This window comes from Falco naumanni, chromosome 4 (genome assembly GCF_017639655.2).
Source record: "Falco naumanni isolate bFalNau1 chromosome 4, bFalNau1.pat, whole genome shotgun sequence".
NCBI classification, from domain to species: Eukaryota; Metazoa; Chordata; class Aves; order Falconiformes; family Falconidae; genus Falco; species Falco naumanni.
In genome coordinates, this window is record NC_054057.1 from 110,906,871 (window position 1) to 110,924,433 (window position 17,563).

A 17,563-nucleotide genomic window follows, 5' to 3' on the forward strand; every position below is an offset into this window, starting at 1 on the left:
CCTACGCGGCTCGGAATGCTTGCTGTCACCTTAACGTGGCTTCGTGCTGGGACCCACGATGGAGATGCAAACAACCATTTGCACTGGTCCCTTTCAGTCTGCGTAAGTACTTCTTTAACAGCCCACTGCTGCTTCATTATAATCCTCGTACAATAACACTGGAGTAGCACATAGGGTCACATACACTCTGTACATGTAGATAAATGTGTACTGAAACAGCAAACCAGGACGAAACAGAAATAGCAGCTATGGTAGATATCCTCTCTAACAGCAGCATCTTGCTAAAGCAGGCATTGAGTATGTAAATAATAAAACAGTATCTGCTTAACATTTAACAGAATTAAACTAAACAGTAGTTCCCTGAGGTGGAATTGGCAAGGACACCAATTTTATTTATGTATTTGAGAAAAAAAAAAAAAAAAAAAAAAGCAGCAGAACCTTAAAACGATCACTGATGGTTACAGGTTCTACCTAGTATTTTTCTCAAGCTTCTCCATGGCACTCTAAGGTGCTCTGGACAAAACAAATCAGCTCCTACTTGGCAATGCATTCTCTGGGTGCTTCTTGGAGGCCCAATTTTACTCATAATAGTACTCACACAGTTGGACCCTTTCATTAATACAGAGTTGCTGTGGTTTCATTAGGAGTCCTGCAGCAATACAACCACATACACATATTTACACGTCCACCAATGCAATTGCAGGATCAAGACCGAATAAAATCAAGTCTATTTAGCTACAAAGCACAACCCAAGTGTTAAAAAAAAGAAAAAAAAAAGACAAAACAAAGATGTTATTATCTTTATACTTCCTTTAAGCACAAACAGTAGAAACACCAAAAAGAGTAGGTAAAAGTAAAAGAAGCTTCACATTCAAAGCATCCCAGTATGCTGGTTCTGAATTGCAGGACAGATGTTTTGAGAGGTGACATCAAGAAGCCCAGAAGAAATGTTACTACCTACATGGATTTTTTTCTCATTCTAGATTTGATGAAAAATCACCAAATATATAGCCCGTGTAATACACATTAACCTGAACAGTAATTGTGGACTAAAATTATATTCTCTGTGTCAAAGAAAGTCAAAGTGACTACCTAAAAGCAAAGTAAAATTCAGTCCAACATGGACCTTCTTTGCGTGCATTTTGAAGGTCGCAGAAAGCTGTATTGCCATTGGGAAACTATAGATTTTAGCTTCATTTTTTTTGTTAAGAACTTAAACGTTTCAGCCCTGCATACAATTTTTCAGACTTAGGTCTATGTGTGTGCACCTAGCCTGTTGTACACAAGATTTTTAAAATTTTTTTTTGGTATACTCATGCATTTTGTGCTAAAGCTATTTTCATAGCAACCAGAGGGTACAGTATGTTCCCAAGTGTAATTTTTTTAGTAAAGCTTATGAGCCAAACAAGCATAATGCCCTCTCACCAGCTAGAATCTTTTGAGTCAAAGCTTAACAATGTTTGTTCACAAGGCAAGATCCTTCTTAATGAGACAGACCTGAGAGCTACTTGAGATTATCAGCAGTCAGGCCGTCGAGTGTCAACAGAACTACGGTGGAAATAACTGCTGCCTTTCTGCTACAATTTCAATTTTAGCTCCTTTCAGATCTCTCCTCAAGATTTGCACTTTTATTGCCGAATGAACACATTGCTTAAGAATCTATTTGGACAGAAATACAGGAATTCTAGGAGGTGTACGTTAAAACCTGTAAACAGGGACAACAGACTTGACAGGCTCACCGATGGGTCTCACAGACCACTGGGGCAGTATACATGCACTGGGCCAGGTCCAAATCCTTCTTGAAGCCAACGGAATCATTCAAAGGATGAAGAAAGCTCCGGAATTAAAGAGGAGAATACCCTTGAACTGATTATGCCCTACACATGCAAAATAGTCTGCACTAATTCAGTAATGTTTTACCTCTTCAAGAATAAAGTAGAAATTCTTTAGTTAACAGACAGAATATATTTCCCTTCACGTTTTCATGAAGCAACTGGAAAAATGCGGGACATTAACCAAAAAAAATCACTTTAAATAAATGCTAGTAGGCAGTGACTGAAAGTCTATAAAACAGGGTCTTAAAAGGAAGCACTCGCCTCAGCTCCGACGACGGTATGCTGGCCGTGTTGCTGTTAGCACTTTTTTCCTGATAAAAATCCACAAGGACTAACCTTCCAGAGTTTTAGTCCTTTTTCACATACCCTCTGTTACCAGCAACGATTACTTGATGGCTAAAAATTTTCTCAATATGCTTGGATATATTTCCCACGGGAAAAGGAAAAGTGACCTGACTTCTGCCGCAGCAGCACTGCCGCTGTCCCACGGCACAGGCTCGCTGGCCACCGCGGGCATCACCCAGACCGGGGGGCAGCGTGGCAGGGGACTAGCACTTAGCAGCTCACCATTTAGACTGCTTGGAAAACAAGTGAATTGAGGTTTCAGGGCTTCCCTTGCACAGAATAAAATGGTGATTTCATTTATTAAGATCACTCCTGCTTGCTTCAAACCCAGCCGTTTCTGGCTGCTCTGCGGATCCCAGCCCGGGCACCAGCCTGGCGCCTGCTCAGCGCGGAGGAGCTCTGTGCTGACACCTCTGCCGACCCCGGCTCTGACGTGGAGCGAGAAGAAGCCGGGAGCTTGCAGACACCGCACATGCAGCGCTAAAAAGCCCTCTAAATGTCAGTCAAGGCTTAGGAGAAGTTTGACCTCACGGTTTTGTAAAGCTACCTGGGTTTCTGGTTTCAGCTATCACTTCCATGATTACAATGTAAGTTTACCCTGGAGCAGAGCTAATGACTTATTCATTATTTTGCTCAGGTGTGCATGAGGTGAAATTTACCTGCTGAGACAGGTATGTGCATCTGTATGATGCACAACTGAGGGAAGCATCAGCTTTCCCACAATGTGTCTCCATCAAAGGAGGCATTCTGTAACAGCTCCTGCCTGCTGCACCTGAAATAGCCCTTATCTTAGGGAGTGAAAGCACTAAACCCTGCATCTTTCGCTGTTTTCTAATGAAGGACAAAAGCCTCGTGCTGTACTAAATACATCCTTTTTTCTTTCTATGTAAAAGAAACCGCTATTAATCAAAAAGCAGTAATTTGAAGGGAAAAAAACGTGGATTGCTTTCACATACGCTTTTTGTAAAAGTCCCTGATATGTTCCGTGTACACCAGGATTACAATGAGGGATTAATGCACAGGGAGAAAGAGATCAAAGTCCAATGGTACGTGTCATTGAATCGGTTTGTCATTTGCATCTGAAATGAAAAGGAACTGCCTGAAAGCAACAAAATAATTTCATCAGTCAAAAAGCTCCCCTGCTGGGATTACTTCTGTAGTGCTCTCCTGAAAATAATAATCCCATTCCATAATCCATCAAGACATATATATTCAATAATGAAATATTCTGAGAGGAAAAGGCAAAGTCACATAACCTCTTCCTCCTCCCAGTCCCTGACATTTTCTGTCCTATCATCACAGGCTCAGTCAGGACAAAAACATGTAACAAAAAACAGGGAGTTGTATGGAGGCAGCATAAAAACTAGCAGCTCCTAAAAGCAATTTACTTCCAGAAGAAGATGGATTAGTACACCTCCTTATGTCAACAGCTATTTAACACTTAGCAGCTTGATCCTAAATACACTCATAGTGCTTAGAAGAATTTCAGAAAGCGTACTTTCTGTTGCATGAAGTAAGAATCAAATGTAAGCCACCGTTACTTTGCAGAAAATGTAGCGTGGCAGGGTTTGGCCCATACTTGAAGCGACACCTGCAGCTAACCTTACCTGGGTAATGCATGCTCCAGTGAAAGCCACGATCACAGCCACAATGTTAACAGTGAGCTGGAACTGCAGGAACTTGGAGATACTGTCATAGACGTTACGGCCCCACATCACAGCCTTCACAATGCTACTGAAATTGTCATCTGTTAGGATGATATCTGAGGCTTCCTTTGCAACATCCGTACCAGCAATACCCTGCAAAAATTCGTTGCGAATAAAATTACCAATTAGAAAGTACAGAGACACTTGGAATACAAATCTTCATACTCATTCAAAGCCCACAGCCACCCAGGGACTTCCCAGCACCGTAACAGTGACTGCTGAGTATATCCTGTATTTTACATTTGCTAGGAAGTTAGCTAATGTGGCCTGGCTTTGAAAGTGAATAAGGACGCAGAAAAGGGAATTGACAGAGAGTAGTGGAATTCCTGCGATGATAGTTCTGAGTGTTTTAAATTATCAGCTTAATGACTACTGATCTTCTGAGTTATTTTTGTCATTGATGATATTTTATTAATACACATGAACAGAATTGCTAACAAAAATGAGAATTATGTATCTTAATATATAGTCTACTATAATAATGTCTTGAGAGTCAGAATATGTTAGGAAGACATTTTTACAATTAGTGATGGATTTTACCAAACATAGTACTGTTGTACTCCACTTTTGTGAAGAACTCAGAGTTATTTTTTCTGTATTGGCACGGGATTCTCCATATAGCAAATAATTACCTTCAACAAAATACTGAAAAAGTATCACAGCAAGCAATGTCAGTGAATCTAACAGAGTAAATGAAAGGATTCTGAAGCAAAATAACTTACCCTCTCCCATATAATGCTTCACTGACAAGTAATAACTAAACAACTCTGTCAAGACTTAATGAATGAAAAACTTCTTACAGCAAATTTATAATGACACAAACATCAATAAATATGCTCAAGATTATACCATTGCAAAGCCAACATCAGCTTTTTTAAGTGCTGGTCCATCGTTCGTCCCATCACCAGTCACAGCTACAACCTGCCTCTGTTCCACCTGTGTGCTGTCAATGATACCTGCAAAAAATGCGTATGTGTGTGTACAAATACATATATCAAAAATAATATAGCAGGATAAAATGTCCCTCTAAAAAACAGCAGGGTCTGTGTAATATAAACTACGTAATATCACACAAGTCTTACAGAGCTTAACAGAGTTGATTTTTAAGGAAAATAACGATGAAGGCAGTGTCAACACCACTACACACTACTAGAATTTACATGGAAAGTTCTGATCCTGCATCACCAAAACATCAACAAAACTTGCACAGACTTCAAAGGGAATGAGATCAGCTCATTATGTACTTTTGGAGAATTACTGCTTAAAATTATGTGTCACAGTAAACCCATTTCAGCCCAGCTCTCTGATTAAATAGCAATGGAAAGGATTTGCCAAAGTCTTAAGTTTATGCTTAAAGCTCTCCTAAACTGGGACCGAAGCGTACTATCTGCTTTACTGGGATGCCTTCTGGCAGTCAGTTTAACCTAAGGATAACAAATGCCATTGATGAATTTTATTTAGCTGGAGCCAGATTAGCATTTTAACAGCCATGTTCAATTCTGCCAAACAATGATTAAGAAGATATAAAATAATTCTTTACATTCTGCAGCAAAACATTGTAAAAAATAGACATAATAAAATAATTTCTACTTTCATTTTTGAGATCATTTGAGAAAATAAAGCACTTTTCACTTAGTGAATCAAGTTTCACCAATTGGCCTCCAGGGAATTATTTTCCACTTATGCAGATGGGCAAAATACAGAAAAGAATAAAGACTTTTTCTAAGGTTACAGAAGAAGCCGTGTTTTAATAGGATGGGGACCATTCACCACTCATGTTTTTATTCCCATGTCAGTCTCCATTTGAGTACGAGTCCAGAATACAGGGTCGTTGTGTAAGACACAAGAACACCTTTTCGTATGAATAACTCTGGGGCCAAAAAATCGCAACATTTATTTTACTAACACATTTTGCACAGTCATAACGTCTAGAAACAATTATCAAAACCTACCCAGTGCAAAAAGCTTTCACTCTAGTCTGGAAAATAAATAACTCATATATCAGATAACTAACCAGAAATAGGAAATTGCAGATTACAGAGCAATAGCTGCCTCCTGGCAAGGTTCAGGCTTATCAGGCACCCAGAAGATTGCAATGCAGTGTGGAAGCAGTTAGTGTCCCGTATTTTTCATTCTTATGAAAATCAGAAAAAAACCTATTCACTTTCTATTGCCAGTATGAACTCCAATAAATGGCACATTACTCTGATAAGCTCTTATAATTAGAGCTTTCAATTTGTTGGAGTGATTTGCCTTCGGTATTTCTAAATAAAACAGGAACATCTTCAGCCACTACCTTTAAAGGCATTTATCCCGGTCTTCCCTTCCTGTTATTAACACATCCTTTGATGTTAAATTAATTGTTTAAGCCTCTGAAAAAATTTATTAAAATCTCTGACACATCATGATATTAACTGCTCCAAACAGGTAGACAGCATCCTCTCACAACTGGATTCCAAATGGCAGCGCAACCCAAATCAAGCTGAAGAGGCTTTAACAAATGACCTCCTAACACAGATGTATAAAGTGCTCTAATGTCGATGACTATACCACCAACTGTCTTGCACCAGCCAATTGCTGGCAGCAGCTACAGAATCTGCAAGGTTTAGCGTTCATTTACAAGGTTTAGTGTCATTTTTATCACTAAAAGCAAATTATGCAGCCACGATAAGCCCAACACCCTCCAGAGCACAGAACTGCATCATCAGCAGTCACGGAAAAAGACAGATAAAATAACTCGGTTATCATCAGCATCTCAGCCACGGCCTTCACCGCAGTGACCGCTGCTGGTGTCGTCAGAAATGTCGTGCCGTCAATGCGTGGCACAACACCGTGCGGGCAGAACGCAGTGCTAGCCATAGGAAGCGAGAAGATCTTTGCGGAATTTTCATTTGTGCATCAGATAAATTTCTAAAATGGAGCAGTAGTGATTATTTGGGATTCAGAGGATTTATCATAGCTATTCTTATGCTTCCTGACTTCTGCGTGCACTCTTTAACCTGTCCCTCCTCCCCTTCCTCGCCTTCCTGAGTGCTTGTCTTCTTTCCAGCGCTCACCTCCTTCCTAACCACATTCACTTTTACTTTTTTTTTCTCTTTTACATCATTCTGTTGATAGTTGTGATAAAGCGTCACCTCAAGAGTTTTCAAGTAGTAGGTCTGTATAGATTTTGCAGTGTCAGAGGCGAAGCAGAAGAGGGCTGCCTGGGAAGGGTTCTCCTCCCTCTGCTGTCCTACGCTGCCGACAGCCACTGCCTCCGTGCTCAGTGAAAAATGGGAGGGCATGACCTGGCAGATGGCCAGCAGAGAGAATGCCCATTTCTTTAACATTCACTGGCCTTTCCACCCACCCAAAACAGCTAAAAAGAAGCTTCAGTATTAATCAGTCATGTCTAACAGCCAGGTAACACCTCCAAAATCAACTGCTTTACTCCAGCTGAACACGCTTACATACAGTGTTTAGCAGGTCTGCAAGTACAGCAGGGGAATTCCTGAAGTTCCGCCAAGCTCCCTCTCAGAACAGCCTTTGCTGTTTCATGGGTCTGTTCCCTCATCTTACGCTTTTTGACTGTGACTTTCCTCAGACAACAATAATTTTATCCAACAGCCACGGGAACACACCTTGAGCCCAACACGCCAGCATATGTGTCCCACATAGCAGCGCCGCAGGAATGCGGGGAGCAGTCAGGCTGCTCGCCTACGGAGCAAGTTTTCAGAGCAAGCAGCTTGTGCCTGATGAGGGAAGAGCTGGTGTTTAAAACAACCGTGTACAGCTATCCAGGGGGCACGACATGCACAAGCCTGCTGGAAAAGGTACCAGCACTGCGTACGCAGCTGGAAGTGAAATATATCCTGTATCTCCCACATTCCTCCCTTCTAACATTAAGCAAGCATTACACCAAATCCACTCAGGATAATCAGGAAAGAATATTAACCAACAATGTGTCTTCCAGTTCTTCTACAAGGAGCTATCTGTACCCGTGGCTCAGATCAAAACCATGACATATAGCCTCGGGTTCTCCCTTTATTGCAGAACAAACGCCGCTTTAATATCGAAACAATTCCTCCTTGCGTTGTCACCCTTAGAGTCACATCAGGAAGGAACCATCGGTGCTGGGAGAAAGAGAGTTCCTGGTTCACCTGGTTTCTAGATCTCTTTCTGTCTCAACTGCTAAACTCAAAACAGGCAGGAAAAACTGAGCTACAGTTGAGCATTGCAGAGATGCACACCGGTTCTGGTGCTCCTGAGGCAGTGAAGCTGATCAGCCCCTATGCTTACACCTACTTACATCTCTTTGACAAGCTAAACACAGACAGATGCAGTAACGTATCTTCCTAGGCATGTTCCCTTCAGATTAGTTTTTAATAGTTCCAAACTTTCTGAAGCTCCCTGCTAATTTAACAGGAATTTAGAAAGTCTGTCTGAAAGAGAAAATGTAAATTCACTTTAGCTACACGCTGACGTATCTGCAGGAACAGAGCTGTAAAGGCTCATGTGAAAGTGTTACAGGTAGCGCTGGGGACAGCAGAGGTGACTGTCAGGGGAAGGGCGCTCCACAAGGTCCTGAGGCCACAAGGGCAGGGCACGGCTGAAGCCCACCGATCCCCGCGCTGAGCGCGTGCCACCACCGTGTTATGTTCCAAGACTGCCAGGCTGAAGGGGAGCCCTGAAGGCACCAGTGCCTCCCACCAGGTTCCACTGAACGCAGGCTACAGAGCCCTGCCCTCAGGTGGGTGCTGAGTGAGTGCTCACAGCGCAGGCGGCCGCGCGCTCACACGCGGGATGCCTCCTGCTGCCTCCCTGCCGCTCTCCTGCTCCGCGCTCCAGCGGAGGCCTGGCTGAGGCTGACTTCTTACACTGTGGCACAGGTTATCATTCTGAATATTTCTTCAGATGTATTTGAAGAAAAAATACATTAAAATTTTCTCTCAAATGAAAATCAAAACCACCTGCAATTTGCAACATGCTGACATGTAATCTCAGAATTTTAATTAATGCACTTTTCTATATTTTTATTATTCTATCTAGTCTCATAGCATGTCTGTGTTAATGAGGTCATGAATACAATACCATCCCATGCAATAATATTTGCAATATTTTAGTAATTAAATCATAGCATGGCCACATTAATGAGGTCATGAATGTAATACCATCCCATGCAATAATATTTGAAATATTTTAGTAATCGAGGGTAATTATTAAAAATATTTTCTTCTTTAAAGTTCCTTTCCTGCTTGTCAATAAATCACCCTTACATGAGAATAGATTTTAATATCACAGAAAAATAATTTCAGCCTAATTTAAACATATTGGAAAGCACAGCTTCTTTAACTGATAAACTGCATATTTATTTGGTCTTCTTTATGCCTTCTGATAAGATGATGTTCCCCATCAGTACTAAACATTTGCTTCCAAAAACATTTTAAAAAACAATATGATATGCATTTTTACTTGTTCTATTTAGAAATAGGGTAAAAAAATCTTGAATAGTACCAATGGATGTCAGAAAATCCATTTAAAAATGGTATTTCAGTTGGATTGAGATATCTAACATTTTTCACTAAAGCACTTCATGATGATAAACCATTTTGACATTTTTTTTTCAATTTACCTCTACTTCAAAGCCATAAATATTTGACAGAAACTGTCTGCCCAGCCTGAAATGCTGAACCATGCCTTTCTCTAGTCCCTTAGCAGTAGTAAAAACAAAAATGCAAAATAAAGATGATTCTTTTGCTGGGTGGGATTGTGCTATGTTAAGGAGAAAAAAATATTCCCTCCAGCAGCTGTATGTCATTAAAAATTAAACATAAAAAAAGTTTATTTTGTGATGTGTGTTTTTACCCTAGAGCAGATAGAACACATCAAAGAAGAGAAAATCCTCTTTATCCCTCAAGTGTCTGAGAAAAACATAACATTTTAACAAGAGGCCCAAAACTAGTGAACACTTAAATAGTTTCTTGTAATTTTTAATGGCCCGTGGAGCATTACCAGCCAAAAAATTCCATCATAATTTTCCACAGACTTGTTCTTGAACTTTGTTAGATACTTAATTGCTCTATCATTTGACCCCGTCACATCGATAAAAAATTAATTGTATTAGTTGCATACAGCATTCAGTAGTAGTAAATATCTTTTGAATTGTCAAAGTGCCTGTGCTATAAAACAATAATTTGTTGCTTATTTTTCTTCAGCTCTTTACTGATTTCATTTTCCCTGGCAAAGGTTTCATTTTCCTCTTAACGGAAAATCCTGAATGATTCAAACGAGTACTCCCAAGGGACTTACTTAATCTGCTTAATGAAACACAAATTGTTGTGTGTTTCTGAAACAAGTAAACTATTAGGCTGTGCAAGTCATCCTCTCAGAGCTATAAGACAGTATTTTATATATACCAGGGAAGTGAGGAGACTTCAGCTAATTTTAATACTGAGCTACAGAGCTAATAATGTTGTCAAAACCAATAGTCTCCAAACCTTCTCAATCATGAACGCCTACTGGTAAAATCTTTTTGAGCAACACCCCCAAAATACGTACACTATTTATAAATTATACATATGTACTACTGTACTAATATATTATATACATTATATATATATAGTATATATTTATATATCTTGTATATTTTATATAAATATATAAATAAAGGGATGAAATAGAGCTGAAATAAACTATTTAAAGAATATTCTTCTTTTTAATAATGGTAAAAAATATCTTCTGCCTGCATCCCAGTGAACTGTCCCTGAGGTGTGTGCACCCCGGTTCAGAGCTCACGGGACTAAAGAGCGGCTGGAGTGGGTGAGTGACACAGTATGACTCCAGCTGCCTTACAAGACATCTGAGTTCTCCTGCATGGTCCACACTTCCACAGCTCATCACATAACCTCGTCCCAATCCCATAGGATCCAACTGATCCAATCTTCAAATTCATAATGGAACTTCTGCTCTAAAGTCATTTAGGCATTTATTTAAATTACGCAATGTTCAAAAGCCTTTGTAATCAGACATTTATGAAGTCGTATCGATAAAACCTTGCCATACAAAAAGGATTTCCTGCCTACATGTGGATTATTATTTAAGCAGACAACCAGCTGAAGAAATGTAACTGATCAGCTGGATCCCCTCCCAGACTTTAGCACCTCCAAGAATTGCTAAGAAGGGTCTCTAGAGTCTGTCTAGGGCCTTACCACAATAACCCAGTTCTCTCCCCGTCGGGCAGCCAGCACACACAGTCACCCGCTACCAGGGCTTCTGCCTGTGCTGGCCCCCTTCTCATCACTGTCAGCAATGATGGTATTCCTGATCAGAAAGTTTCTGATCTCATCAGCTGTCTTTTAAGAGTGAGTTTCAGAGTCAACAGGACATTTCAAGGCAACAAGAAGCATGAGCTACAGAGAAGAAAAAGGCTTTATGAAGAAAACTGCGACTAAATCCCTCTTTCGTAGGAGCATTCCATCTGCAGACAATGTGGCACAAGAATATAATTTGTCTGGTGCGGTTTTTATAGGACAAAAACATATGCTAAAAATACAGCCAGAAATCTAAAGGAAGCCAATGCAAATCATACAATTAGTGAGCCTACAGGAAAACAGAATTGGTTTGAAATACATATCTCTGTTCATGTAATGCTAAAGAGGGCAGCTCCTAGTTACATGGAATAACTGCTATTGTAACATCAAAAATTTTTTATCTTGGAATAATACTATTTTAAAATAACTGTGGGAGAACAGATGCACTTGAATGACTTGATTTACTCTAAATTAGATTATCCTCGTTTTCTTCATAAAGAGGTATAGGCAAAGACTATGAAATCTAGCCACCCTCTTGTATATATGAAGAACAACCTATTTCTCAACAATGATTTCTTTCTGACCAGCAAACACGTATTTTCTCTTCCAAACTAGGGCCTGATTCCAGTTGAATTAAAAGTCAAAAGGCAAATGTGAGATTGCCTACATCTACTTGCCAGACATCTTATTGATATTTCTGTTATTCCTGCCAACCAGTTTCCTATTATTTTCCATGTGATGGCTCAGGTAGAAGACAAACACAAGAGACTCGGTCACTTGCAAAACCGCCTTGCATTCTGCATAGATGCTCAATTAGCATCTCAGATATATTTGTAACAGTACAATTTTTACAACGCAGATGATGCGCCGAGCATACTTCAGCAACTTTGGCATTAATTACACACACACAAAGGTAGACCCCACGCACCTTTTACCAAAGTGTGTTTGTCCGTGGGAGATGAACGAGCAAGCACCCGAAGCTTTGGCCAGATTTTGTCAATCCGCTCTTGCTCAATCTGGAGCGGGGGAACACAAAAAAAAAAAAAAAAAAAAATCCAAAACAGTAAAACTGTTAGCCTGTGATTAGCAAAATATATTGGTGTCCACGTGTCAGATGATAGTCTTCACTGCTCAGATCTGCAACTCTTCTCCAAAAGCACAGAAAAACTACAACAATGCTGCAAATGAAGTCAAGGTCAAAAGTGGGCAGTTTTCTCCTACGAAAGCTCAGCTGTTGGCTAAGGTACGGAAAATTTTGCCACAGTATCTGATCATCCTTATGGATAATTCCACTCAGAGTCATGACTCTAGATACAGGATAGTGGAGTTCATCAAAGTTGATCAAACATGTTTACAAGTAAAAGTGTGTTGTTCTATTCTACATTTGAATCCAAGTTCTTTGCTTCACTGTGGCACCAATAATAGTAGAATTTCCCCTGCAGACCAATAGCAACAAGGACAAATCTGTGGCATATACTAACATTCCCAGGATCCCATCAATCAATGCAAAGAGTAAACAACTGTGTATGTCTGTTAACGATGGGCTCGAAGAGACAGTGTAGTTTACTTTTTTAAAGGTGACTTCAATAACTTGTGTGTTAGCTCCATCTTTTATGAGGAGTTAAAAATCTCCTGAAGAATAGATGATTACACAAATCATTACTGAGCGGATATAGCAGTATGTTAGATAAAGTGGTATAAAATAAAGACATGAGAGGAGCTGCTTCTTCGTACAGATTGCATTTTTATGAGACAGACCTGCAAAGTGCTGTTGAGTTCCTTCTCCTCTTTGCTAACAAACTTCCTTTCATGCACTTAGTTTTGATTTCGTGTAGACCAGGTTCTACAAACTGCTGAATGGGGCTAGCACTAAACTGGGAGTAGCTCTGTGTGATGAAAAGTCTGCATTTTCACTGGTACTTTCAATTGCAAAAGGTTAGTGGTAGGAAGAAGTAGCAGTCTCTCAGAGTATGGATATGAGGTACACATCTATGCAGGAGAACCAACATTTCCGTGTTCTCGCTATTTTTTAATACACATTTATAATAGGAATGGATTTAATATGTTAATTACCTCTCCCTTCTCATTTCGGATCCTTCTGTTGAACTCTTTCCCTTCAAGGCAGAGAAAGTCTTCTCCTGGATGAATGATTCCACATTTTATGGCGATGGCACGTGCTGTGTTGATGTTGTCTCCAGTGACCATGCGGACTGTAATTCCAGCTCGCTGGCACTTTCTTATGGCTTCTGGGACCTACAAAAGCAATATAACAGGAAAGAAAATTCCTTGATAAGAGATAAAATCTAAAGTTGGGTGTTTCCAATCAGAATATTTTGAGGCTAAGAAATTCATGAAGCAAAAAGAGAAATCATACATGTTACGGCATATTATTGCCACCTGACTATTACAGAATTGAAGTTATGCCACAGGCAAGACAAATCTTGTAAGAAGAAGCACACAAATTGTTTTTTCGATCAGTTGCCTAAAGCTTCACCTGACTTTAATAAAAAGGAGTGCTCTGCAGCTTTTTTGATCTTTAGCATCAAGGCACAGCATGCTGAACCTAACATACTCAACCTACACGTAAATATGAACACATGTATTTTGTACAGAAAATTACTTAATTTCTGATCCAAACTTTCCTTTCAGTAAGATTATCTAAAAATTAATGTAGTTTAGCACTGCTACACCAATTCATGCATTTCAACAGGTAGAATTCCTATATATACAAGTTCAAAATTCCATGTGTAATTTACATATTTCAAAAATGTAAAAATGAAGCATGAGGTTAGTTATACTCCCTTCTGCAGGAGACTAACTTTTCCTACTGTACAGTATACACACCTGGGAAAGAGAATTCAGCATGTAACAGGGTCTGTGAGATTAATGTAGAAGCTATATACTAATGTGCCATCATTTGCAGCTTATTAAAAAAATAATATTTTTTGTAATTAAAATGTGCAAAAGCTAGCGAATCAATTCCTAAAAATTAAATAAAGCTCTCTTAATACAGCTACTTGGGTATACGAAGCCAGTGCGTATAGAAAGGCTAAATACCTATAGCTGTTTCAGACGAGGGAAAAATTGTATTCCCTCAAACTATATAATAATTAATTATAATTTATTAATTTAAGAAAGGGTATCAAAATGGATATTACTTTATACAACAGGAAAGCCACACTATATTCTTCTGCCAGTTCAGTGCAGCTTGCTGATCGTCACCTCTACCATAGATGTTAGTGTACTGTAGAACTCAACGCCCGTTAGACTGGATTAATCTCATCCAGTAGTACAGAAAATACTTAGAAAAGGAGCTACCACCTACAGCACTACAATGTTAATTTTGTGCACTTCTAGATATTTTAATTTACTCTACAGTCACAAGTACGCAACACCGCTGATGGCAGGACATTGCCTGTTACATGACAACCGCTGCTCTGATCCAGGGGTCAAACCCTGGGCTTCTATCGATGTGATGGGGCCAGAAAGGCTGTATGTCTTGGACCGTACGTCACCCCTAAACCCTACTGTAGGTAATAATTATTCTAATCAATGAATACAGTTTCACGCTGCGTTCCTGCATCTTTATTAAAGGCAATTGTGAAGCTTCTGTTTTCCAGAACACCTCACTAAACTAACCCCTGAAGACCAGACCAGTACTTTTCCCATGGCTACAAAGATGACTCCACCGTCAGACTGCATCCACAGAAGGTGCTCTTTGCAGAAGGACTCTCTGTCAATACAGATTACAGAACCAAGAGAAAAACTAAGGGACAGAGGTTTCTCTTTCCACCTCCTCATCTCTACTGAGAATATTCTTCCCAAAAGTTGTATGCTAGAAACATTTGGACCTGAAGCCTTTCAACATTACAAAGTAGACTGCTAGGGGGGACATACAATCAGATTAAATCTTTTACTTAAACAAATGACTCCTGATTTACCCACTTTCCACATTAATAACCCTGACCATATCCCATTTGCCAATTTGGAATGCTCTTAGTATCCACTTCAGCTGTGGTGACCCTCATGCATAGGGGCAGGACAGATTTAGATGACTATCTGTAAAACCTGCACAGGGTATGAACCATGAAGGAGAAAAATAAATTACAGTGCAAACAGAAAAAAAGCTCTAGTCACGTCAAGTGCCAGTCCTATTAAACAAGGTCATGGGAGGACAACCTAGTTTCAAATGCATCTCAAACTCACATATAACTTGAGAAGTAATTATATTTTCCTCTTCCCTCATTTTTTGGACAGCTGGTGGGTGGTATCTTATTTAATACTGTGTACAGTAATTACAGTTAAAATATTGTTCATATTTTTTTATTGCTGTAATGAAGAAAGAGTGTTGGCAGACTGAGTGGGCAGTGGAAGCAGATATTTTCCATCAGTTTTGCAGAGCTTAGGTACACACTTCAAGATTTTCTGGTTTATTTTCTCTCTGCAAAGAAAACCTTCTAATGCATGCATGTATACACTGTCCAATGCAGGAATATCCATCAGAATCAGGTGACGAATAAATAGGTGAACATTTGGAAGTGATTTATGCTCATCTCCCAGAAATAACAGATTGTAGGCGTACATTGGCAAATCAGTATAAGCCAGTACAGACTCATTAAAGTTAATCCAAAAAGACTGTCAAAAATCAACAGAGAATCTATACAGGAACAAGACCTCATTCTATTTGTTCTCTTGTATATTTATCAAAGGGGGGGGGGGGGAGGGGGCGGATAGGGGGACACACCAACAAACCCCCTCCACACACATACAAAAATAAATATCAAGCAGGTATTTCAGTGCTTGCTAAAAACAATTGCTGATGAAGAATAGGCTCGTGTCTGAATTAACCTAGGAATTATGCAAAAGTCATGGTTCCACTCCGAATAAAGCTGGTCAGTTGCTGGACATCACCATTGAATAATTCATCCATATAGTTTCTTTTAAGGTATGGAAGGAAATGTAAGTGCAATAAAGCTCCCAGCAGTATCATCAGAACAGATGTAGCACTCATATCTGAAACCATGCTAGCATGACACCACTGACACTGCAGGTATCCACATTTTTAAACACTCCCAGGATGCACATGAGCAAAGTGCCACAGGAGCTCTGTGGAAACAAGGAAGCCACCATTTCACATGCGTTAACTCCCACAGTCATCTCAGGGAAAAGGAAAAAACAGCCTTTCCCAGGAAAAACAAGAACGTAATTTAAGGGAAACTAAAGGCTTCCAGGATGGTGACATTGGATTGTTTCACTGGAATTATTAATCTCTCAATTCTGTCAGAATAAATTCTGATATCCAGGAATACTGAGAATATTAACAAAAAGACAGTAGCAGTAATATTTCTAGTCTTTTGTGCTATTTTTTCCTTACAAAAGCAGTTGAAAATTCAGTGGTCACTCCATTTAATAAGTGGCCTTAACTCTGGCAAAATAGTAAGGGCCCTTGTAAGAGCTCAACATCTTACTATTTGCATCTACAATGGTGATTTCACCACTGTAATATACGTATATTACGCTATCCCCACTGACTCAGATATACCACACCTAGGCAGTTTCTCTGAAATTCATGGGTTGGGGTTTTTTTTTATTCATTTATTTCTCCTAAAGTACTGCTGCTTTTTACCAATGTGCAGAGTAGTAATAATTCAAACATTGTTTTAAATGTTCTTATGAAGTTATTACCGATTTAAAACAGTCAAAAGGGGCAAGGAGGAAAAAAATAATTCAAAAAACAAAGTCCTCCAAAAAAGTTTTGTCCAACATTTGGTAAAATTCTGAAATTATAAACATTTCTTTGTGTGTCTTACAATGAAGTAGAGAAGTGTTACTGTATATTCTGGTGTTAAACTACAAGAAACTCAATACATTATTCAAATAATTATCTAGAAATAACATGTGTTCCTGCCTTGATCTTCTTTGATTCTTTACACAGAAGTCAGACCTGACCTCTTTATTTTTAGCAACATTATTCATTTTTACCTCAAGCTCCTAAGAAATCATTCCTTACGAGATGAGAGCAGTTCTCTTATAAAAAACACTCACAATAACCACATGAAAGGATAGTTTCCAGCTATTTTCAATAATAACTGCAAATACCGCTGCTACCCATTCCCTCAGCCTGTCGTACCACACGCAACCTGACAAAGTTATTTTCTAACAACATGTGTCATTAATCACTTTTGGAGGGAAAGAGGACAGATTCATAGTTCCAATGTTCACTGACGGTTAAAAACTTTCTGAGTTTATATATATGTGAGCTTGAGCATTAAGGGATTATTGCAGATGTAACATTTTAAGAATGTTTTAAAACATTTTTAAAGACTTGCAATGTCAGGTGTGGGGACAGATGGATTAGCAGCAAGACACTATCTGATGACAGATAAAG

The 17,563-nt window shown here is 39.3% G+C and overlaps 1 protein-coding gene across 13 annotated transcripts in view; it reads right to left on the bottom strand.

Moving 5' to 3' along the window:
- ATP2B2 (ATPase plasma membrane Ca2+ transporting 2) overlaps nt 1-17,563 on the bottom strand; it is a 432,794-nt gene that overhangs the window by 36,701 nt on the left and 378,530 nt on the right. For all 13 annotated transcript variants that reach the window (XR_005827588.1, XR_005827589.1, XM_040592327.1 and 10 more), the window contains 4 exons: nt 13,249-13,428; nt 12,104-12,191; nt 4,736-4,842; nt 3,788-3,979 (listed from right to left, as the gene is read on the bottom strand). Coding sequence is in view for 11 of the 13 variants with exons in the window: in XM_040592327.1 (XP_040448261.1) it covers nt 3,788-3,979; nt 4,736-4,842; nt 12,104-12,191; nt 13,249-13,428 (567 nt within the window). In the remaining 2 variants the exon portion in view is untranslated. The remainder of the gene's footprint in view (nt 1-3,787; nt 3,980-4,735; nt 4,843-12,103; nt 12,192-13,248; nt 13,429-17,563) is intronic.